General features: G+C 43.7%; 1 protein-coding gene across 2 annotated transcripts in view; it reads left to right on the forward strand.

Annotated features, from left to right (window-relative positions):
- The window catches only part of LOC103894108 (vascular endothelial growth factor receptor kdr-like), a 143,358-nt gene that overhangs the window by 83,965 nt on the left and 35,437 nt on the right, over positions 1 to 23,956 (forward strand). For both annotated transcript variants that reach the window (XM_009273425.1, XM_009273426.1), the window contains exons 11-17: positions 1,061 to 1,166; positions 10,378 to 10,486; positions 17,583 to 17,876; positions 20,037 to 20,183; positions 21,904 to 22,029; positions 22,141 to 22,247; positions 23,493 to 23,628. In XM_009273425.1, coding sequence (XP_009271700.1) covers positions 1,061 to 1,166; positions 10,378 to 10,486; positions 17,583 to 17,876; positions 20,037 to 20,183; positions 21,904 to 22,029; positions 22,141 to 22,247; positions 23,493 to 23,628 — 1,025 coding nt within the window. The remainder of the gene's footprint in view (positions 1 to 1,060; positions 1,167 to 10,377; positions 10,487 to 17,582; positions 17,877 to 20,036; positions 20,184 to 21,903; positions 22,030 to 22,140; positions 22,248 to 23,492; positions 23,629 to 23,956) is intronic.

Below are 23,956 nucleotides of genomic sequence, written 5' to 3' on the forward strand. Positions count from 1 at the left end.
CGGTGGGCTCAGAGGCTGCTGGGACCGGCGGGCGTGGGCGCGGTGCCTCTGCTGAGGCAGAGGAGGCAATAAGGACACTTTCCTGTCATGCATTGTGATGACTTGTGCAAGGTGCAATTGCAGCTAGTTGTGGAACTGAACTGACTTCGCTAACTTGCCGTCACGGCGTCACAGTTTGTAACACCTAGCCATGCTGGGCTGGAGCTGAACTGGCAACTTTAAAATGAAAGGCTTCCTCGAGTTGCACAGCTGGCAGCACCCTCAGCCAGGACGCCTGGAGCTCCGGCCTTGCTGAAGCCTTTGTGCTCCTAAGCATGAGAAGGCCTGTGACTCTGCTCATTTATTCCAAGGGTTGTAGTCAAAGAAGACAGAAAAGCCTTTTGCCTTGGATGGTGCAGACACACCTTTCCGCATGACGTGCTACATACACTGCTCTTTGCCCATAATTCAAAACTGAAGATTGATAACTAAGATATGGTTATCTTCTGGGGAATATGCAATATTAAAGGAGCCTTCTGCTATTGTTACCCCCATATTTATCCACTCTACTCCCTCAGCCTGCGCTTCATGTTGGAAAGCTAAGCAGATAGACAGGCACGCTCAGCAACATTCACCTCCCCACAGTTTTGAATGACTGGCATTTTGAATTTTGAAATGCACTGCAAGTACTAAAAGAGCGCTTTAAGTGGCTTTTTAAAAGCCACAACTGCATTTACTTGGAGTATAACTCATTAGCCAGACTAAACTCACATGATTTAATTAGTTGTCCAGTATTTTCTATTTTCAGTCTTCAGAAAGTTTGGGGGGTTTCCTTGCTGGTCATATACTGATCTTTGTCTACCTCTGTCAAGGTGCTTTGTAAATAATTTTGAAATGTTGCGATGAAGGAATACAGTAGTTTCACGAAGAGGTAACAATCTCCAGCAGCAATAGCTTTTAGGAGCTTTTAAGACCTAAGACTACCGTCTAAGAATGAGATTCTCTCTCTTTTATAATGCCTCCCTGGGATGTCTGCAATGAGTCAGGTTCCTGAACACCACCTTTGCTTTTCTACCTCCAGATGCAACCCCGCTGGGCAAAAAATTGTGGTTCAGGAGAACATGTTCATAGGCAACAAGATCAGAAGCATTGAAAACATAACCATGAAGCATGGGGATAAAAGAAAGGTATGTGTCTGATGAAAATTTGAGCAATGATGTCATGGAATAGCAGTGGGCTTTACGGAGGGGACACTGCACTCACACGGAGCTCTCTCCCCGCAGTTCCCAAGCTGTTGTTAGCATGCTTTAAATTCCACGGCCCTGGGATCATTTTCAGATCTCTGCTGTTTATAAATGCCAGGATTCTGGCAATGATGTAACATACCCTGTTTAAAACTCTCCAAAGACTTTTGGGTCAAAAACCTCTTCGTCTCTCTCAGTCTTGAGAAAGTGTAAGACTGGTTCAGTGCAAGAGGGGTCCTGTGAAGCACACACAACTGATAAGGACTCTGAGTTCATTAAAATGCTTAGCACTTAGAGAGCACTTTGTACTGCCCAACCTTGCCTACTCTCCCAGTAGCAGGAGTTAAACAGCTGTGTAATTTAAGAGGCCTACGGTGGCCAGAGGTAGCCGGCCTGATTTTCAGAGTGTGTAAATGCCTGCAGTACCTGCCTGTTTCGGCTGAAGTTGTCAACATTTCTTTACCCATTTGGGTTGCCAACCACGTTACCGAGCCAATGAAGGTGGGAAGACCTCCTTCCTTCTACACTTCCCTGCCTGCTTCCCCTTCCAAACAGCACCGGGAGCACACTTCCTGCATGAACTCCAAAGACCCCAGCCATGAATTATCCGTTAAATGCCTCCCCGGTACCTGTGGTGATACTGAGTGATATTGTTTACACACGACCATGCTAATCCTTGAGAAACTGCTGCAGCTGTTCTGCTCTAGATTCACAGACTTCTGGCTATCCCTTGGAGAAGATGCTGTGGTCTGGCTCAGTTGTTTTACCCCTGTTGGACTTACAGAGGTCTGTGGCTTTAGGAGTGGTTTTGCGGCTACAGGTTTCGAGGTGGATGCTCCAGATAGTTTAGTGCCTAATCCTGCAGGGTGCTGAATGCTGCAGTTCGTATCCTGGTATACCTTTATGCATCTGATAATTCTTGGGCTACTCCCATGCTTAAAGTTAAGCACAAAGCTAAAGTGCTCTTCTGGATTGGGTCCAGACTAAATCAGCATCTGGCAGGATCAGTGCCTTAGCCATCTGCTCTTTCTCATGGAGACTTTCCAGCTCTAAACATAATCTAAAACAGAGCTCTGAAAACATGGAGGTTGGGCTGGGAAGGAGAACATCAGTGTTCGCATTTCATTCCTGAGTTTTCCCCTTGCTGGAAGATATTTATAAATTGGATTTATTTAGATGGCATAGTGCCCCTTAAGCTCTGTTTTTAATGTGTTCTCTAAGAATTTTAGATCTTAGGCAAAAGAAACTACCTACAAAGTGCTAATTACTTTTAAACAACGGAGGTTGGTGACATGTACCTACAAAGTTTCTTCCTTTTCTAAGACTTTCTGGTTGCTGCATGGACTGACAAGGGTTTCGTGGCTCTCATGGCTACTGTTTCTGTCCATATATGCAGTCTGTCTAAATATATGATCTGGTGTCCAAGAGCTTAGTTTATATCTGAGGATCAGTCTTAAAGTTATGTTAGTCCCCATATAAAAGTGAAGGGTTTTACAATTGCTGTGACTCAAAAAATATCTGTTGGTTGCTGAATTTTCCCACATGCTGGGACAGTGAGACACCTCAACAACACAAAATTAGAAACATTTTTCTTTGTTTTATGCACATGTACACCACTCCCATTTCTTCTTTTAGCAACTTTGCTGAGGCAAATATGCAACTGGGTGAAATTTTAGTCTGCTAGTGGACTTAAGATGGGATTTGGCTGCAGCCTCTGAATGAGGTGTTTTAGGAGTGCCGCAGAGCTCCTGGACCCAGCGGGGCACTCCAAACACATCCTCAGTCTATCCTGGTGCGTGATTAGGGACTTCCCAGCTTTCCCCTATCGCCTAATTTCCCTAGAAAGAAAAGGTACAGCAATCAGAGGAGAAATAGTGCTCCACTCCCACGGAGGACACCATGGCACCTACCCACAGGTCAGTCCCGACATCACCATGTGCCCGAGTTTCCTGCCTGTAAAACATGGTGGACACTAGAGTGCTAGGAGAAGGGAGGCGCAACGGCTTAGTGGAAATGAGGACCATGAGGGAACCTCAGTACGAGGACCCCACGCAGTCCTCAAAAGGACTCCTCTTGTTCCCTAAGGGCTTTGCTGCTGCTCACACCTTGAGTACCACAAACAGCCCCGAGGCTGCTGCTCGCTCTGCCCTGCACAGCCATCCCTGCTCTTTCTACAGACTCCAGGCATCCTGAAGCGTTCATTTTTCAGACACGTTCAAAAGCTCTGCCTACAACCCTTTAACTTAAGTTTTTACATATTTCATTATTAAAGTTTCATAAAAATACTTCTTTACAAGTTACATATTTTTACAATTTATAGTATTTTCATTATTTTCATCTCCTGCTGATCCACTGGTTGAAAACACATTCTGAGATTTTTCCCAATAATTTTTATGTCCTGATTAAGATTTATTCCAATTAATAAAACTATATTTTATGAATCTCAGGTTTCAGCACTTTGTCTCCCTGCTTACATTAGCAGACAATTCCTCTCCTTCCCCCTTTCTGAAGTCCAAGGCTATCTGTATTAAGTGGAGTCTTTAGATAGTAGAATGTAATTCAGAAAAAGCCACTGATGAAAACCCATAGCCTTCAGACTTTTCCTTGTGTTTCATCAGTCGTTATTCCCACCAGAAATGGAATAGACAGGAAACAGCCCAATCCATTCCCACCATGTCCTAGCAAGTAATTCATCTGCATTGACTAGCCAGATGAAATAATAAAGATGTTGGAGTCTGACTGAGCGTGGCTTTTATTGACTGTGTTATGAAGCTGGGATTAGCTGAGATTGGTTATTTTTCCTGTGTGATTTGAGCCTGTCCAATGATAGCTGGAGTCTCAGAGCAGAAGGTGGAATTTACCTAGTCTCTAAGAATTCTCAGCATCCCTAGAGTTCACCCTTGAAGAACTGTCGCAATACATGCCGGTTCAGCGACATGAAAAAATGCATTAACTTTTAAGAGCTGCTAAGAATACAGGAACAAACCCCCAGAAATTACCAGATCCAGAATCTTGCTCAAAGGCTAGCTTGCAGGGCAGCAAGCAAGGATTCTTCCAGCAGACCACTGATGCAAGATCTTTAGATATCTATTTGACAAAAGTGGCATGTAAAATTGAGGTCTCTTGTCACCTTCATCATAATGATTATTCCATCATTATTCCACGGATAGAGAAGGGAATTTCACCCCCTCCTGTCTTCTAAAGGCTGAGTCTCATTCCTAAAGAAAAGCATGTGGTTATCGTTAACGTTACGATGTACTTCACTGAAGTTTTGGTCAAATAGTGGTTGAGGCAATTGCATCGTGCTAGTTTAATTTTCCTGGTGGTTTTGAGTCAATATTGAACTTTTCACTTTGTGATTTAAACTACTGTGTAGCTGCCTCTGGAGACTGCTTTTTAACACCAGGTGAAAGACCGATGATTGCATGAATTGCCTGAATTTCCTCTTCAAGTTGCAAGGAGCTAGGTTGCTATTTTATTTTCTTTCCTGTTAGTAAACTGAACGTACTGGTCTGAGCTTGGGAGAGCAGGACATAGCAGAAAAGAATAGCGAGATCCATACATTATTCAGTCCTCATTGCGGGTTTCTTTTCATCTCTTTTCTCCCTTTAATGTATATATGAGAGAGTGGCCTGGCCATGTGGATGTTTCTGCAATGAAACTCATACGTCTCTTGTGCTGGTGAAATTCATAACCACTCAAGAAAACTGACCCAGAAATGCCAGGTTTAAACCTCCTGAAGGAACAAAAAGACTACATTAGAGTAGCGGGATGCGTTTGGTGAAAAGTATGTGAGCAACTCAGTAGGGCTATTTAAATCTGTCACCCTGTGTGGGTGCCCGTTTCAATGAGCTCCCACAAGCCTTGCCACATTAGCCTCTGGCAGGGGAAGGTGAACAGTCACGCGGCTGGGTTTTTGAACAAAGCGTCCACTCTCTGGGAGACTAGCCCAGATGTTGCAGGCGCTACCCAAGCACAGGAGCACATGGACTACTACACTGTCCTTGGCAGGTCTTGAGAGAGCCTGGCTAGCAGCAGGGACATAAGAAATGACCCTCTGTCTTCCCTACCCTCTTAAATTCATTAACTGCAATCACCGGGTGCGAGGAAGAAGCATGAGGGTGGTAACTGCTCATGACTAGCCAGCACCTACCCACCTGCCCTAGGGCCAGAGAGCGATCAGTCCATCCATACCAGAAATGTATACCAGTTCCTCCAGAGGCACCTCAAACCTCCGGTTTTCCCCAGTTTTCTGCCTTGTCCAGCACCTTTCCTGATCACACGGTACTACCATCAGCTCTGCCATACTCTGTGAGGAAGGCAATGGTTGTTCTCATTTTACAGGGAGAGAAACGCCCACTGCCAGAGATGAGAGCAAACCCTAGAAGTTCTCAGTCAACTCACAGACGTCTCTTATCGCTTGTCCTCAGTCCATCCTTTAGCATGTTTTGAATGAATGAACTACGATCATGGATCAGAATTGTCAGGCTATAAAAATAAGTGTTATTCTGTGCCATTCAAGTAGATGGATTGGGAGCTAGCTGAATATTTTCTTTGCGGGGTCTCTGGTGAAGTTCCTATAATTTCGTCTCCCTCTAGCCACCTCCACCCCAGCTCTGCCAGAGTTAGACAGCTGAGACGTTTTCCACCCACTTTTTCTACTCCTCATCCTTGCCCACATACAGCTAACGAAGTGAAAGAGAGAAGAATTGTTAACTAAAGCTGTTGGAGGGAGGGATTAGACAAAGGAAAGAGAAAGCAAGGAATAACAAGATATATTAATTCATGCTGGCTCCAGCTTAAAAAAAGGTCTTGGTGCTCTGTCCTTGCTACAAGATGTCTTAAAACACTCATGGTATATGGCTGTGGAATGTTATTTGGCTGCTTCTAAAATAGCTTGTTTTTATCAGTTTGGGAACATTACAGTGCAAGACATATGGACTTTATTGAACTACTCCATTATGAGTTTTCCCAGCAGCAATGTCTATTTACTTGTCATAGCTGTTCTTCAGAGATCAATCATTTAATTTCTTTTCTTATTGAGTTTTAAACTTAGTTTATTCTTTTATGGTAATTATTTATTAGCTAATAATCCCTTCTTTGGGCTCGCAGTATTGGGTGGCCTTTGGGTTAAGTAATAGGAAATGGAGCCCTTTACTTCCAAATTCAACACAGGCAATCAAAGCTGGTCCGAAGGATGTTTGGTGCTTGGTATGCAGTGAACTGACAGGATCTCAGTCCAGCTCCCACTAGGAAGATGTCTAGACATTACATGCCAATAATTTGTTATTAATTACCATTGGTTCCAGCGCAGTCTGCACAGAAGCTAAGGACTGAACAGCCACATGGTTTGTGCCACCACTTGCGGCTGGAGTACATTGGCAAGGGTTCACGTGTCATTTAGTCGGAACTGCTCTTGACTAGGACATCCAGTGGAAGGTAAACTAGAAAGTGCAAACTTCCAGGCTATAAATAGTTCATGAATAGTAATTTCACCGAAGAGATACAATGTTTCAAGGCAATTGCAGATTTCACATCAGCATCATTATTTAGGCTTAGCAGAAAGTGCTGTGCTCTGCCTGGGAGCAGAGTTTTCTGAGTAGAAGGCATGAGAAAGAGCTTTGACGTGAGCCCTGCTTTGAGTAAGAGGTCAGACAGGAGACCACCAGCGGTCCCGCGCAGCTAAGGTCCTTCTGTGATTTCATGAGTCTAGATGTGGCAAATGTCAACATGTCTCAAACTTTTCTATCCTGGCTCTGACTCCAGGAATGGAAAATGCTTTGCCAGGTGCATGGACTAAGCACACAAAGTAGATTACCCCCTCAGAATTTTTTCCACTCTACTCTAAAGGTCCCCAAATGCTGGGACTCTGCCACTCCCCTGAGAGAGAAGTCTGCTAACAGTTTTCACTGTTAATAATGGGGAAAGATTCCTACGTTTGGTTGCTCGAGTTCAAACCATTTTCTCATTCAACTTCTTGCAGACTTTCCTTGAAATGGTTGCATTGAAAGTATAGGGATGGCATTTAGAAGAACAAAATCCTTATCCCTACCTGCCACTACGACCAAGTACAGACAAATTTCAAATTTTCAAGTTTGTTCAACTTGGGTTGCCTACAGTAACGGGCGATGAACAACGGCCGAAACATCGGCATTGTGAATACTATGGGGTTTAACATCTGGGTTAATAGGGGTTGCTTTTCAATGGGATCTCCTTGATTGATTTCAATGGGATATCCTTGATCTACAGATACTTCAAAAAGCAGGTACCACTGCTGGCTTCCTAAATGTTTCTTTCAGGTTCCTTTTGGTAAAAGACAAAACTATGGGGTCTTATAGAGGAGAAGAGGACTTAGATGCCCTTTGGTATAGCATGTGTGTGTTCCAAGGCATCACTCTGTTGAGGACTGAACCAGGATTAGATTAGTTTGGCAACTGAGAACTTTATTTAAGATGCTGGAAAGACAATTGGACTCCCAATCTCAGGGATTTACCCAGGAGCACACAGCTAGAGTGAAAAGCTGATGCATAATGATTTCAAGGGATTCATCTTATTACAAGCAAATCACTCAAAGTCCTTCATTTCCAGCTCTAAAATCACATATATTTCTCTGCTGGATGCTGCTGGTTTGAAAGTCACATTTTGGAGGACTCTGGGAGGTGCTAGTTCTAAGACAGTAAAGTGTGTTACCTCTTGTGCTCAGGCGTGTAGCAAACTGGTGTCTAAGTGCATAACAGTGATTTTGAGCATGCAAACAAGAAAATTACTTTCTCTCTTTTCCTCAGTAAATTTTTCCCAAGAATTTGTCCCCAGATTGTTTCCCACCATCATTTTAGCATCTTTTTCACCTTCACATCTAGACACAATTGAGATTAGCTGAGATGAGGTCTCGGTATAGCTATTTGCTCTTTTTTTTTCTTCCCCACTACCACGTCAGACTTTTCCTGAGTTATGTAGTTAGAGACGTTAGCATCTGTGTGTGTTCATGAGCATATGGGTGCGTTTCCCTCTGGGCCACCAAATGCAGCTTGAGGCATTGCATCAGTTTTTAGAAGAGCCACAGTGTCACCCCTAACACTTCAGACATATTCCAGAATGGATAATTACATTCCCCTTTACGATTTTAACTGCCTCTACAGTATTATCCTTGACTTCCCATCTAGAGCTGTCACTTAGCAAGACGAGTAGCTGTTAAATAGCTGTCCAAATTTATCCCCTTCTGTCCTCAGCACGTACATTTATATTGGCTTTTTCTATTCCCAAATATAAAATTCGAAGATCCAGTAATCATGAGAAGGAAGATCTTGGTCCTGATTCAGCAGTAATTCAAAAGGCAGGGGTAGTGCTCTGAACATGTGCTTGTTCAATTCAAAAGGCAGTGTCTACTGCTTAAAGCCAGGGGTAGTGCTCTGAACATGTGCTTGTTAATAACCTGTGGCATTAGGCCCACTGCTACAGGAAAAGAAAAAGGAGGAGGAGCAGACTGCTTCTCTGGTGATTTTATATCCAAGTTAAGAGCTATTTTCACCTCATAAACAAATCAGAACTGCACAGCTCTTTCTTTGGTGGACGCCAGAGGGAGCTGGGTTTACTGATCTCCTGTTTTCACCCCTAAATTTGGTTTGTCCCTATTCTTGGTTAATTTCTGTGTTTGGTGCCCATGAAAAGTAGATACTTTTCCACTTACCCGTTATTCTGCTGAAAATGTTCCCCATTAGAATGTAAAATGCACATGGGATCAAAACCTTTGAAACTCATTTCCCTACAGGATTTAAAGTGCCAAAGCTCAGAAAATCTTAAATAACTCTCGGAAAATACATCCCGCACAGCTATAGACACATTCGTGGCGCAGCTTTATGAGGAGTAAAGGAATGTCTTGTGTGAGTTTAGTTTAGGATATTAAAAAGAAAGTCCAGAGATGCTTTTGTGCACTTCAAAGCACTCTCTGGAGATAAGGACAAAGGGCCAGAGGGTGTTATAAGTCTTGATTCTCAAAGTCCTTAGAGAGGGCGGCAAAGAAAGTGAAATTTGTTCCAAATGTGAGGGCTCAGAGCTCACGGCAAAGAAAGTGATATTTGTTCCAAATGTGAGGGCTCAGAGCTCCTCAGGTGAATGGCTGCAGGGGAAGCAAAGTAATCTTGCAAGAACATCTCTGTCTTGGTGGGTTAGACCCTGCTTTCTTGCTAGCAGCCCAAAGGAAGTACTAGAAACAACTAAAGCCATGAGCTGTGGATAGTCCTCCATGAGCTTGTGATGTTGCATCATGACAGGGACAGGGGAGTGCCATACGGCTGGCTCCTCATTAAGAAGGACCCACACAGAAGCAGAGGCTTAGGATGTTTAAGGAACACAAGTTCTTAAGGATGCATTTGAGTTCAGCCCCATGAGTAACTGAACCACTTCCTTTGTCTATGTGGTGAAGCTCAGGACAAGTGTTCCTTTCTTCTCCTTCAGGATCCTCCCTTTCTTTCTGCTTTTGCCAAGTGTCTTAGCACAGGCAGCTTCTCCAGAGCTTCCTTACTTACCACACAAGTTCTGATAAGGCTCTGAGGACGGGTTATGGAATCAAGGGGCTTCCAAGCCCAATTTATAAGAGTGAGCTGGGGCCCAAAGGGGCCACATCCCTCCCTCCCTTCGCTGGGGTTATAGCAAAGCAGAGCAAAATCCTGCAATATTCTTTATACCACATCCATACGAATGACCTGCTTCCCATGCAAATGTGGCTGTCCTGTTACCCACGGAAACCATAACTGAAAAGCAGAAGAGAAAATAGGTGGATGTGGGGCTTCATTTCCAGTGTCTTAGACGAATCTTCCAGGTCCTTCACTTCAGCTTTTTGCTGATGTTGTCACACAAAGACCTTGGCAGTGTGTCAAAGGGGAACCCTGTTTTTCACGGGGGAGACAGGAAGAAAAGAAGGGGAAGGTTTAGGAATGAGGAGGGAAGAGAATTAACTGGGCTGAGGTGATCAGAGATGAGACACCAAAAAACTAATTGAAGCACTTGTCTGTTTGTGAGCTTCACTTATTACTAGAAACTCCTTTGTTAAGTGTTTTTCTACCATAAAACATATACTTATCCACTACTCTCAAGCCTCTCTGCTAAGCCTACACTACACTCAAAGCCTCTACCTTTTTCTCTCTTTGCTTGGCAGATTGTGAGCACACTAACTATGGAAAACAGCAGTGCATCAGGAATCTATTACTGTGTGGCTTCAAACAAGATCGGCGAAGAAGAGAGGAGCATTGAGTTCTACGTCTCAGGTAAACAACACAAGAGACACTACACAAAAACTAGATGCTGATGATCTGATTTACCTTAATGTTTTATATGGCTGGTGGGTGCTCGTTAAAACTTCTGGGAATCCCTGCACGTTGTGCTTTCAGAGCACTCCCAATCACACAGTCCCAGGCTCTTCACCACATGCAAGGTCGGGTCCTGCGTCGGTGCACGGCTGAGTTTGACATGTCCAGCATCAGACCTGATGCCCCTTTTGCCCTTTTCAAGCTGCAGATGCAGGCCCTGAGTCTAGCTGCCCGTGTCTTAAAGCAACACTCATGACATTTGAGCGCTGTCCTCATGAAACCTCTAGCAAAAGCTAAGTCCTTTGTAGTCTTCCAAAGGCCTGAAGCCTCTCCCTGACTCAGGAGAACGGTTGGTCTCCAATTAAGTCAGCAGGCATAGCAAAGGTGAGCAAGGCCAATATTCAGACCTAATCCAGGGCTGATATCACTGGGAGTTGTTGTGACATTGGATCCCTGCCCGAGCAATTAGCCTTTCCAGTGCCCTTTAAGGAGGGAGGAGGTGGACATGCTATTTCTCTAAAGAACACAAATCCAAACAAATATCTGCTTAACCTTTCAACACAGAAATTCTTTAGTAGTGAGATCAAGACCTACATAATGCTTTTAGGAGAGATGGGAGTTTAAAACAAGAGAAGAGTCCAGGGACAGCCTTGTTCAAGTGCTTAACCAGAACAAACTGAATCATTTCTGTGCTCACTTTCTGGATGAGTGGATGTTGGCTGGTAGAATTTGCATCAAAATAACAATTTTTAGAACAAAGAGTGCAGAAGTGTCCTGGAAGGTAAATGTCTGATTCTCACTACTTGGTTTCTTCCCCGTGAAGGAAGTTCTGAGGGCAAAGCTCGCTCGTGGCAGTGCTCTGCACTCCTCTGCCTCTCTCGCGTCCTGTGTTGTTTGAGTCCATTGCTCTAAAGTAATTCAGCACATTTCAAATCGGGCTAACCAAACAAAGGCTCACTAAACATTGTTACTATTCTTATTACACAGAAATGCTAATATGAAAAATGTCATCCAACGATAATGAAGCTGGTGCCATATGGGGGAAAGATTTCACCTCCATTTACAGCTTCTTTGTACTACCCCAATGTCTTATGGAGACAGAAGAGGGCTTAAGCCTCCAAAAGATATTTTCCAAAGCCCTAACTCTTATTTACTTAGGAAAAAGCCCTTCAAGGCGCACTTTTGGGAGATACAGCTCAGACATGAGGTCCTCAAGATGTCCAAGGCAGGCTGAAGACCAGCTATTAATTTTACACTTCACCACTTCCAAGTGTTGAGTCTTCACGTGGGTTTGTTTCTGCTCTGAATTCTGCCAGCTATTATGTTTGGATGGGTTACTCAAAGCCGTATGTTCCCAAGCTATTCACAGTACTTTGTAATACTCGGTGACTAAAAGCAGTGCTGCAGCAACTAAATAAGCAACTAGCATAAGGTCAGATTTAAAGGGCTAGATCAATCCATGCACCTTTCACAACTATGTTTTATTTTAACAATAAAAGTTATGTAGGGCTTTTTTCCCCCACAGTGAGCTAATATTTCGGATTTTTTATCTTAAGATCAATCTAGCAATGTTTTGAGACACAAATCTTTTCATCATGCAATTTTAATTATGAAGGAAACGAATCACTGGACAAAACTACTGACAGCGGTTATGGTGGAAATGTTTCCAAACATCCAGTGTTTCCATCCAAACCAAAACAGACCAGGAGGTGAATAGGGCTTGGCAAGACAGATATATTCTTGCCTGTGAAGAAAAGACCCTGAGTCTGTGCCATTCTGGGGAAGAGGCAGATGCTAAATGAGCATGACTGACTTTTATAAGTGCTGTGTTTAAAAATAGTGGTGTTTATAGATTAGAAAGAAATGAAATCCTTCTAAATGCGGCCATCCTGATCCTAAATTAGATCATGTTGCAGTGATAAAATAGCAGCAGAGTGACCTGCTGCTGGGTTTCTTTACATGATGGTCCTCTGCTGAGTAATGCATATTACTCCAGCAAGTGGCCAGGCTGCTGTAAGAGCTGCTGCTGAAGGTCTGCCTCACAGATGAAAAAAAAGCGCTGTCTTCTACTGGGTGCACTTGGAGGAGGCTAAGCGACCGCCAGGTTACTCTCACCAGGAGTTGCCCCTAGTCTCAGTGTTGGAGGGACATTCAGGGACAGTTTGTGAGGTACGAAACGGGGGAAGTCCAAAAGCATAAGGCTCTAAGCAGGCCACTTTACAATTGCTAGGCTGATTAATTTTATGCAGACTGAACCTAAAAGCTGAGATAAAGGCTGAGTTAGAGTCTGAGAGCACACCAGCAACGTGTGGGCCTTTAGGACAACGTCTAGGCAAATGTTCGTAGCACTTCACAGCGCTCTGTTCTCTGCAAAACAGCTGCTAGCTGTGGGACTCCACAATTATTTCAGTAATTTGTTGATTTTAAAGACCTGATCTCCTGTTATCTCGTACTGACAAACAAGCTGGTGGATCCTGAGCTGCTTTCAAACATTTTGGCTGAATTGAGCTTAATTAACTTCTCCCTGGTAAGAAATCTGAAGACGATACAGGGGCTAAACTCTCTTCTTCTCTCAAAAACCTGTTCCACTAGGTCAGGGTTGAAATGTTTTGTCAGGAAGGACATGGCAGGGTGTTACAGGGAAACTTCATCAGGTGTTGTCCAGGCTGCACCTGCTTTCTGGGGACATGCCTTGCTTCAGTCTGGTGTTTTCATCACCACCTTACTCATTTCAGAAAAATGTATTTATCCCAATGGAATAATGTCAACAGCCATTTTGTTCTTCCACTGCAGAGCCCCCACAAAAACTCCCACGGACACTAGAAATAGCCCTGGTATCTATTTTTAAATCATTTCTTTGCCAGCAGAATTCATTTCAGTGAAGGGTCAACAGGGTTTGGAGATCACGCTGAAACCAAGCCATATAAGGGGTCTAACGTGATGAGAAATCTTATCATTCAGTGACAGCCCTGAAGCCTCTCTGAGCTCTTTCCGCAGATGTCCTGACTCTCAGTGTCCCACTGAAGCTCTCCCAAAGCTGTTCATGGCAGCAGAAACTCCCATAGCAATGCAGTAGCAGTGTTATCCATCATGCCCTGCCTAACTCTTATTCCGGTATTTTTGTTTTGTGTAAATCCTTTTTACTTTCTTGCGGAAACAAAATCTGTCCCTGCCTATCTTGCCTACCACAGTTTTGACACCAGTGTTCCCATTTAAGTCAGATGACTATTTTGTCATGGGCAGAGGCGAGCCATCAGATGCTCAGAACTGCCTCATGTCATTGCCCACCACCAGTTACGCACCAAAGGACACTCAAGGCAGACTGCAACCTTCCTGGTGCAGTGAAAAGCTGACCTGATGTCACCTGGAGGTGTCCTCTGCCACGAACAAGTATTATTTACCTTCTAATCTCTGGTCTGCACCTTGGAAAGGGCAACTATATATTACTGTAGGTCCACAGTAAATCAAATTCTAGCCTTTGTATGATTGTACTACATACAACAAAATGGGATCCCACCCATATGAAACCTCTGAATGTTCTTGGAATATAAATGAATTATAAGAATAACAAATAATAACAAAAGCCCTTTTTCAAGGGCTTATCTGATTGCAAAAACAACTCAGAAAAACGGAGTTAAAGATTTATACCAGAAAGAAAATATTATATTTCAAACATGAGATAAAAATCTGCTATCAGATACTAGAACAATGTATGAACTGGGCTGTTCTACAACTGCTTGCCACTCTCAATTTGCTTATTCCTGACATGTTTACAGGATTTATGAAAAGCTCTGCGCTGTTTCAGATGGTAGGGCTCACCCTTTCTTTTTCTCATTCTCCCCACATGCATATGCCTGATGGCAACCCCCCCCACCCTGACAGGCACAGGGATGGAATTTGGGAAAGAGCAGAAGTTTTGAATTACACAGATTATTGTGCAAAGCACAGGAAATTAAAACCAATTAATTCCTTGTAAATACAAATGGAGCCAGACTTTCTTTTGATTTATGCTGACTTTTTACCTTCCCCCAATGGCTTATTTCCCTATTTTGCCATGGAATCCCGCACAGTTGAGAGTGAAATTCGCGGCTACTACACTGTAATACAATACGAAAGACAAATGTTTGGTGACTGCTGATAAAAGAGAAAAGGCCCCATGGTGCATTCTTTTAGCCAACTTATTAGGAGTCTTAGAAAACACTGTATCTGTTCAGAGGGAGGAAGTTAATCACTGCTCAGGTTCAAGACTGTGTAAGCAAAGTAGTCTAAGAGATGAACTGACTTATAATGTGCTCTCAAAGCTGCAGTTACTCCCCAGATAATCCAGGTAGGAGGAGAAAAGAGAGAGGAGAGCAAGAGAGACTTTTTCTCTCTCTCTTTTTCCTTCCACTGTAATGAAAATCAATGAATATTCTATTGGAGCTGAAAGAGCTTCTTGAAAGGCTAACAAGATGGAAGAGAATAGCACAGGTTCCAGCTAAAAATATTCAAAATGCTAAATAAAAAATGTCAGTGGAAGAAATGATAAGAAAAACAAGCCAGCCCTCTGCTCCCAGAATGTTAAGCTGGTAGAAAAAACCCTGCACTGGTGAACTCCAGCAGCAAGGCGAAACTATCGAGCATCCTTCGCAATTCAGGGCTTGGAAATTAACACACCAAATTCACTGGGAATTTGCACCAAAGTGCCAGAGATCTCCGGGCGCTCCAGCCCATGCTGTGAGTGCCATACACAAGCCAATGCCTTATCCCAAGAGATGCAGTATTTCCCCTGGGGTGGGCTTTCTCCCGCAGCCATTCAGGGAAACTCACCCTGCAAAACAAACGGGGTTGCAAGTTGTAAGAAGAAATTCTCCCGAAGAAAAGGCTTCCTGAGAGGCAGAAGCACGGGCAAATGGGGCTGCCAGCCTAACCGCTTAAGGCCAAGGTTTAGCTTGCCCTGCAGATTTGCGGGGGTTCACTGTGTTTTACCCCAGGTAACGTGACCAAACTCCTACCTCATCTCTTTACCTGGAATCCCTTTATACTCTCGCTGAGACCCAGCACTTAGGATCATAGGGTGATTCAGGGTGGAGGGGATCTCAGGAGGTCTCCCAGGCCATTGAGCTTACTAAAGAACTGAGTCTAACCAAAGATCCGTCCATCTTAGTCCTACAACTCTTGCTGGAGCAAGTAGCAAATGCTTAGAAAAGAAACTAAGAAAAAGGCAAGTTAAGAGGGCACTTTTTCCCTGTTTTGCTTTGACAGATTCAGGAGAGATGCTGAGATGCTGCTCATGCCACATCCCAGTGTTTTCACTGGACCTTAATTCTTCCGGTTTAGAGAAGTTCTGCTGGCCTCAGACTTTTCCCCCTTTTTGATAAGCATCATCTTGACACGTTGGAACCACAGGACATGAGATGTGAAGAATGGATGTATTACACAAGTCAGTTTGAGGGTACAGCTAGCGCGAAGCAAGAAAGAGAGCAACTGAGCCTAACAAAACACTGCATAAAGTAAACTGAAATTTCATGAAAAGGAAGGAAAAGAAAAATAACAATTTCCACAGCTGTGGCCTGAGGGGTCTCTTCTCTTTTTGGATCTTTTGTAAAACATTTCTGCTGCTAGTCTTTAAAAACCATGAAGCAAAGCTTATTGGTTCTATTCCAGATGACTTGTGAAGAAGAGAGACTTTTAATCATATCTGAAAGCTCCTTCAGGGCTCTGTATTTTATATAATATATGGTTTATTATAAGGCAGATTGGTTATTTCAACAGCCTCGCTATTTATGCTCAACTATAGCTTCGGCAGAACTTTTTGCAAGAGTTTGCAGTGTGAGCCCCTGGCCAAATTCCAGCTCCCATGTGGAATTTGTCAGATTGCAAGTGCAATGCATACTTGCTCCCCTTTAACTTCTGTCCTTCTCAGAGTACCATCCATTTCATCCTAGCTTGAGAAAGCATCTTACTAACAGCTTGGTACTGAAGCAACAATCTTTCAGATTGATTGCAAACACTGTTCATCTTCAGAAGGTAATCCAGAGCAAGTCCTCCCAAAGTGTTCCATCCCCATACTATGCCTGGTAAAATTTATAAGGGATTCCTCATAACTCTCAGCTGCTTGAAAATCCTGACCTAACAGACAGAAGAATAATTCCAGGTCACTGTGGTTATCAATGCACTTTCATTCAAGTCTGCTGGGTGGATAGATCACTGAAACTAACAGAACAAAAAGGGAAAAGAACATCTTTCAGACAGAATTTAACTGTAGGTCTCTGGCGGCTAATGCAGTAATAGGAATGCGTCTCTACGCCAGACTCTGGCATTCTACTCAGAAACATTTTTTCTTGTCTTCAAATGGATTCAGTTCACCACTTCAGGAAAATTGATTTTTTTTTTTTTGTCTGGAGTGAAAAGTTACTAAAAATGTAGCAAGAAACAGCTTACTCTTTTGTGGATAGATAGATTGGACTCATGCCTCAGTATTTCTCTGCTAAATATAAAGGCCTCAAGGACTCATCCATCATTAGATCAGTTAATCCATTCAGTGATCAAGTAAATATCCACCAAGGCACATGTGATGAAAATAAATATTGGCATAGTTGAAATAAGAGAGAATTGGGAAGATTGTTCTGTGGTGAAGAAAGAGAGTGTTACTTCTGAGAAATGGGAATAGGTCTCTATTCTTATGCAATTATACTTTCTAGCACTGATTGCAGATAGAAGGAGAAGAGCTCAGGAAGACATTTGTCTACCTGGATAGAAATCTCTCTTGATTACACTCTCTTAGTCCATTAACTACTTCTATTTATAAACTTTCAATTCATTACTTGAAAATGTAATGATCAGAATACTGAGGCCCAGACTACCACAGGTCAGCACTGGGACGCGAGCGGTACATTCCCTTACCTAATTCACAAGCACCAGTGCCTGTCTGCACATGCAAATGCGGGTCTCATTAAAATTGGCTCACTCCATTACGGCTGGTCTTTGAAATTTGATCATCAAGTTGCAACCAGGCAGCCAAAGACCTTCTCAGTTGTGACTTAATTGTAAACATGTTTTCTCTTCCTCCTAGATGTGCCGTTTGGGTTGCAAACAGACCCACAAGTCACAGCCATTGTGGGGAATGACGTCCAACTGACCTGCCGGGCCTCCAAGTACATCTACAGTCACCTGGCCTGGTATTACCCCTCCTCAGAGGCGGCTCTCAGTGACTCAGTGATCAAGAAGACTGACAACTATTCCATTTCTTTGACACTGGTCATTACTAATGTCACGAAGGAACAGAGTGGCCTCTACAAGTGCAGAGCCCAGAACCAGCACAACAGCACCGACACGCTAGAACAGCACACTCAGCTCCTCGTCAGAGGTAGGTCCTGCCAACGGAAAACGGCAGCGGGACGTGCTATCGTTCCGCTGCAGGAGCAGAAATGCTGTGCATCTGCTGCTCCCTTTGAAGCTTTTCAAAGCAGAAGGTGCCCAGCATTTCTTAGGGACCATCCTAATATAGACTTTGTGTTCTGGTTTGGGGATTTTTTCGCATTACTGTATGTGGATTGACACCTAGCCATACATATTACTCATCCAGCCACTGCTGGTTTTGTATAAAATATTTGCCTTACACATAAAGGTGATTTCAGTATCTTCCTAACTCCATGCTGGGTGCAGATACAGTGTTGACGGAGGAGAAAAGGCATCACCCATCATGTTACTAACAGCACAACTCTATCATTTGGGACTGTCACCCCAGATCTATATGACTTTGGTAGAAGACTGCACCCACTTACAGCTGCCAGGAGGACAGAGATACCTAAATAGATTTGGACCCAGCAGATGTAATCACAAATGTCACTGGTCAAGTGTATAATCAAGTGACATGTACCATTTATTCTGAGTAAGTGGGATGCACTTCGTTGTAATAACAGTATTTTCTTACTCATACCCAACCCCCCAACTCTTTCCTTTTATTTTCATAAAAATAGTAACACTACAGATCCTGAAGGCTGGTTTCTTTGACTATGTGAATATAAAGGGCAGGACGCTTCTTCCGGTAGAAACTCGCTGAAAATTAGTGAAGTTTCTTCTGCTTCACAGTGAAGGAAGTGAGTGATCGGTTCTAAGCCTTCTTAGAAGAAAAAGTGCTGCTGGAACGGGTAAATTTATTAGCTGTCTTCCAATGGTGAAGAAAAACCCAAAGCACAGGAATGGAGTAGAACTGAAATAAACAGCAGCAAGCCAGGGTGCAGAAGACAGAGTCCTTCAGAAGCCGAATTAGACAGTGATTTTCAAATTGGCTTCCCCACCTCCGTTAATGGCTAATGAGACACTGAAGGGACAGCTATGCTGCCATAAGCACTTGTCACTGAGGTAAAAACCAGGCCCTGCAGTGCTGGCTTCATCCTTGTTTAAGTGAAGGAGCACATTTCCCATGCAGTCGCCTACCCCATGCAGCCAACAACGCTCTCGCAGTCCCTTCCCCCTCCGTGCAGGCACACACACAAGGAGCAAACGCTCACCCACGCCACAGCTGCGGCTAGCACGGCTCCGATACCTGAGTGGGAGGAGATTTATTTTAAGAAATGGCATGAGCACCTGCCTCTTCCTGAAGTGCGGAGGAAGGGAAAGAATCTCACCCTGGTATTACAGAGTGCTAGCGGTTTGGCTTGTCCCCACAGCCGGTACCGGAGCCACCTGTCAGCATCATCTGACATGGAGGCACTGGACTTTCCCTGCACTCTGCATTCAGGCAATTCACTTTTCTTTCCCCTGGCAGATATTTTTATTCATTTAGTCAAATTTCCACCTACACAGACACCTACACATGATGGCTATGGGAAAAACACAGCTAAACTGGGAATACATCCATGGGAGAACTGGAACCTTGATCGCATTCTTCTGAGAATTACCGGGGTCTGTTATTTGTCTGGCACATGTCAGAGAGGTAATTCTTCTGGAGAACATGCGTGGAAATGCTCCCCCAACCAGCCCTCCTTTCCCTACACAAACAACATCTTTTAAATGTACTAACACCCATCAGCTACTGTCCTTATTGCAGGTTTTATGTATTTTTTTTATGCTATGCTTGTGATTTTATTCATTGCTTTCCTGTACCTTCTATAAACGAACATAAAGTGGAGGTTAACGTGCTTTGTAGTAAGCAGATAACCGCACTCATGATGGAGGACACAAAATCCTTAGAACTGTTTCCTCTTTGCCTCCTTTCCTTTTTTGCATTCACTCTGCATTTGCTCTACCCGCTCACTGTCCTCTGTTTTCTTCAGAGGGTGAGAAACTCAAGGAGGTTCGAGCTGAAGCCGAATCTAAGCTTAGTCAGTTTGAAAATAAGCCAACTGAACTCACCGCACTCCTCCCATAATCTTTTGGGGGATTTTTCTGCCACTCATCAACCAAATCTTTGCCACTTCCAGCCCAGAGAGGCCATGCAGGTGGCCAAAGGAGAGAAGATGGCAGAGCTGTGGGAGGTGCCTCCTGAAATCTTACTGTGTCCTGTTTTCCTTTGTGACTGTAGCAAAGGCAGCACCGTACGTGATACAAAACCTCACAGATCTGGAGGTTAACATCAGTGGCAAGATCATCCTGGAGTGCAAAGTCAGTGGAACACCAGAACCTCAGATTACGTGGAGGAAGAACGGCTACCCCATTTCAGCAGCATCAGGTGAGTGTACTTGCCTCCCGAGCGTGCTGCGGTATTGTACGTAACATCGGATAATACAGGGTAATGGACTTGCAGGTTCTCCACAAATGTAGGACCCACAACTCCACGGCTACCGCAAGCATGGCTGAGTCAGGATGGTACACACAACCTCAGAAAACACACACACAAATCCAAGTCCATCAGACCACTGTAGTAGTCTCCAACTTGGACTCTGAGGTCAAAGCCGCCAACCGTTTGCAACCCAATGCCTGCTCGTGCAGCTTGCCTTCCGCATGTGGCAGCGTTCGCGTCTGCAGAGTCCGCCAGATAGTCTGCATACGTTAGCACAGCATTAGTGAATCAAGGAGTACAGTGTGCTGCTGCTAAGTCTGCTTGTGCGAGACAACAGTTTGTGTACAAAACTGAGACAGAGTGTACCTGCTTGCCAGGTGGGTCTGAAAACACAAGCCTGAACCGTCAGATATCCTTGGGGCCTGATCAGAATATATTGCAGCAAATTGCGGGCAGTCACCTAACAGTCAGGTCCAGGGCATGCCACGGCATGTCACACATCCTTTCTTTATCTCCCACAACATAGTAATGAGAATGTGCTCTCAGCTCAACTGGTACAGAGCAGTACAGGTACAGTGCTACCATGGGCAGGGAGCAGGGGCTCCCTTACCTGAGCCTGGAATTCCTTCTCAGCTCTCTGTCCCGAGATCTCCTGTAAATCATGGAGAATCCTATCTCAGTAGCTGGTCCTGTGACTTTAATTTCGCATCTTGGACTAGGTAGGAAATCTCAGATCATCCATAATTCAGATCAGACTGTTCTGAGAGAAACTCTTTATAGCTACTGAAATTTTATAAATAATTCTAGAGGGACAAGCATGTAACTCATCCAACCAATGGAAACATAAATAAAATATTTGGAAAAAACACCTCAGGGTAAATATTTCAGCACAGTGCATGGCAAGTTATGTGCAGTATTCTTGTTAACAACAACAGGATTCATAGGCAGAACACCCAGAAACTCAAAATGTCCTTCCCTTTTGGATTCAAAGCCTGACCTGTTTCCCTATTTCTTACCCAAACTTATCCTTAGTGAAACAGATGAGCTCTCAGTTTTGTGCCACAAATCAGGAAAAATTAAGTGTGGAAAATTAATCAGGAAAATTAAATGTAGAAAAGCCTCACATAGGTCCTGTCTAGGCAACTTCCCTCATCCCACTCCACCTCTAGCTCCCAGCTGCCTGTGAATCCAGGATTGCTCCACGCAGTGATTTTTCCAGGGACTTGCATAACCTGATTTCCATGTTCCACATGTTAAAACTCCCCATCACTTCCCACAGCCTCCAAGACATCGGCTTTCTCCAATAATTTCACTGAGTTCCCTTTTTTCCCAGTGTATCTTATTGCTATCAGAAAACCTATCTTCCCATCACTTCACTAACTTCCATAGAAGTTTTCTCAGGCTCTATCTGCTCATAGTAAATTAACAGCCGCATTTGCTGTTGGTTAAATGATCCCCAAGCAATTTTCACAGGTATTGAGGAGAAAAAAATTGTCAGGGAAAGGTTGTTGCCAGACCACAATGAGGAGCGTAGTATTAAAATGCCTCCTAACAACAGCGCGTACCAGGCCTGCATGGATGGGAGCTGACTTTCAGTTCTCTGTCTCCTAAAAGCATTTGTAAGCGGGTAGGTTATTATGATAATATTAACCGAAATCCCTTACAACAGGAATTTCCATGGAAAATAATACCCTGGTCATTGAGCGAGTGAAAAAGGATGATGAAGGGCTCTATGAATGCAGGGCATCCAATGACATGGGCCAAGACAGCACATCGGCCTTCATTAAAATACAAGGTGAGTTCCAAGCTAAGGCGAAACGCATATATTGTGTTGGACTGATGAGAACTATTCTTCAGTCATGGACTTTGGCTACATTTAAAATTTGGTTGTACATTTAACCTACAGGTTCTGAGGAGAAATCCAACATTGAAGTTATCATCTTGGTCTGCACTGGTCTAGCCGCTACCCTCTTCTGGCTTCTTCTGACCCTATTCATTCGGAAACTGAGAAAAGTAAGAGAGCTTCCATATTGCACAAAGGGTCTGGGATTGGGCCCAGTTTATGCGTAGCATCAGAGTTTAGGGCCGAATGTTTGGGACAGACGGTAGAAAAACTGTGCAAAATGTTCCTATAAAATTTCAGTCCAAGATTTCTGCTGATAGTCCTTTGACTTCTCAAGAGATCACTTGCACTTGTGAGATTTCTACCCACTTCCATGGCACCATAAAATCAGGCTCCTCCCTCTTTATGAGTCAAACTGGCTTGCAAGATTAGGAAACTGAAAAAAATCCTAAATCCCCTAAAACGAGGGCTTGATTTCAGCACTTGCCCAGTGAGATTTCTCTGAAACATAGGTATTAAAGGGGGCCCTGTTTTAAGAAAGATAGGATGTTTGCTCTAGAAATGAGCTCAAACCACGCAGGTTATTTTGTCTTCTAGTCTTGCTATTCTTTCATCTCCCTCTTGTGACTCAAAGAAGTAAAGTGTCAGTAAAGTTCCAAGGAATTTAGGTCTGTTTTTCCTAAAAGAAACAGTAAACAGAAAGGCAACCGCAGCTCTCTGCTCTGAAGCTCATCAAACTACAGTTCCACTGGTCATCCCTAATACTTGAGTAAAATTTCCCCTCCTATTGCAAATACAGTGATTAAATTAACGTTTTCCTCCTTGACCTCAGTTTAACAGAGTTGTGGGCAACAGTGAATTTCCTATCACATTTTACACCCATGCAACTCTGCTCACAGGACCCACCAAATCACAGTTTTTCTCACTGAGCAGCATTAGAAGTAGCGGTTTCCACCAGCTTTCAATTCTGAATTGTAATAAGCAATGGGCATGAAGTGGGTAACTTTGGAGAATCAAGCCTGCACAACAAAACACTATGAAAATGCCAAAATGCTCCGGAGTGCACCAGGACCTGCAACTCATGGAGCTGCCATAGAAAAGCACTGATTTCCTTTAATAGATACAGGTAGAAGACAGTGATAGATTTTGTGTCCTCAGAGTGTTTACCAACATTAATCAGTGACTCTTCCCAACACCCATGAGCGGCAGGCATACATAAACATTTATTTCCCAGATATAAAAAAAAAAGAGAGGCAGGAAGCTGAAGTGATGGATTCATGGTTCAGAATAAATTTCAGAGCTAAGTCTGGAATTCAGGGAACTCCCCAGCCAGCACTCAGTCTCGTAGACGACAGCTCTGCCATTAGAATTGCAGGGTAAATACTGTGAATAATTTCTCCGCACCCTGTTTTTAGCCTGATGCCACAGATATTAAAACAGGATACCTGTCAATTATAATGGATCCAGAGGAAATGCCTCTTGACGAGCAGTGTGACCGTCTTCCCTATGACAGCAGTAAATGGGAGTTCCCAAGAGACAGACTGCGCCTGGGTGAGTGGTTTGGGTATTATTACTGTAAAGAATGATGATTTCTAACGCTCCTCAATTTCAGTGGATTTGTTGTATAACCCAAGAAGCAGCTTATCATTTAGTGCCGGCGTACTACCATCCTTGGGGAGAACTGGCGGTGAGTCACAGAATTCAGGATCATCCTTAATGGGGGGTGAAACAAGGGATTTGGTAAGAAAAGCAAAGATGTTGTCTCTCTCAAAATAGCTACCACCTCTTTTTCTTTCTTGGAGAAGTGAAGCCAAACTCTTGACAGGGAAGAAGGGTACCTCCAGCTACTGTCCCTGCCAAAAGCATGGTTTCACACCCA

The sequence above is a fragment of the Aptenodytes forsteri genome, unplaced genomic scaffold, assembly GCF_000699145.1.
Source record: "Aptenodytes forsteri isolate BGI_AS27 unplaced genomic scaffold, ASM69914v1 Scaffold191, whole genome shotgun sequence".
Classification (NCBI taxonomy): Eukaryota; Metazoa; Chordata; class Aves; order Sphenisciformes; family Spheniscidae; genus Aptenodytes; species Aptenodytes forsteri.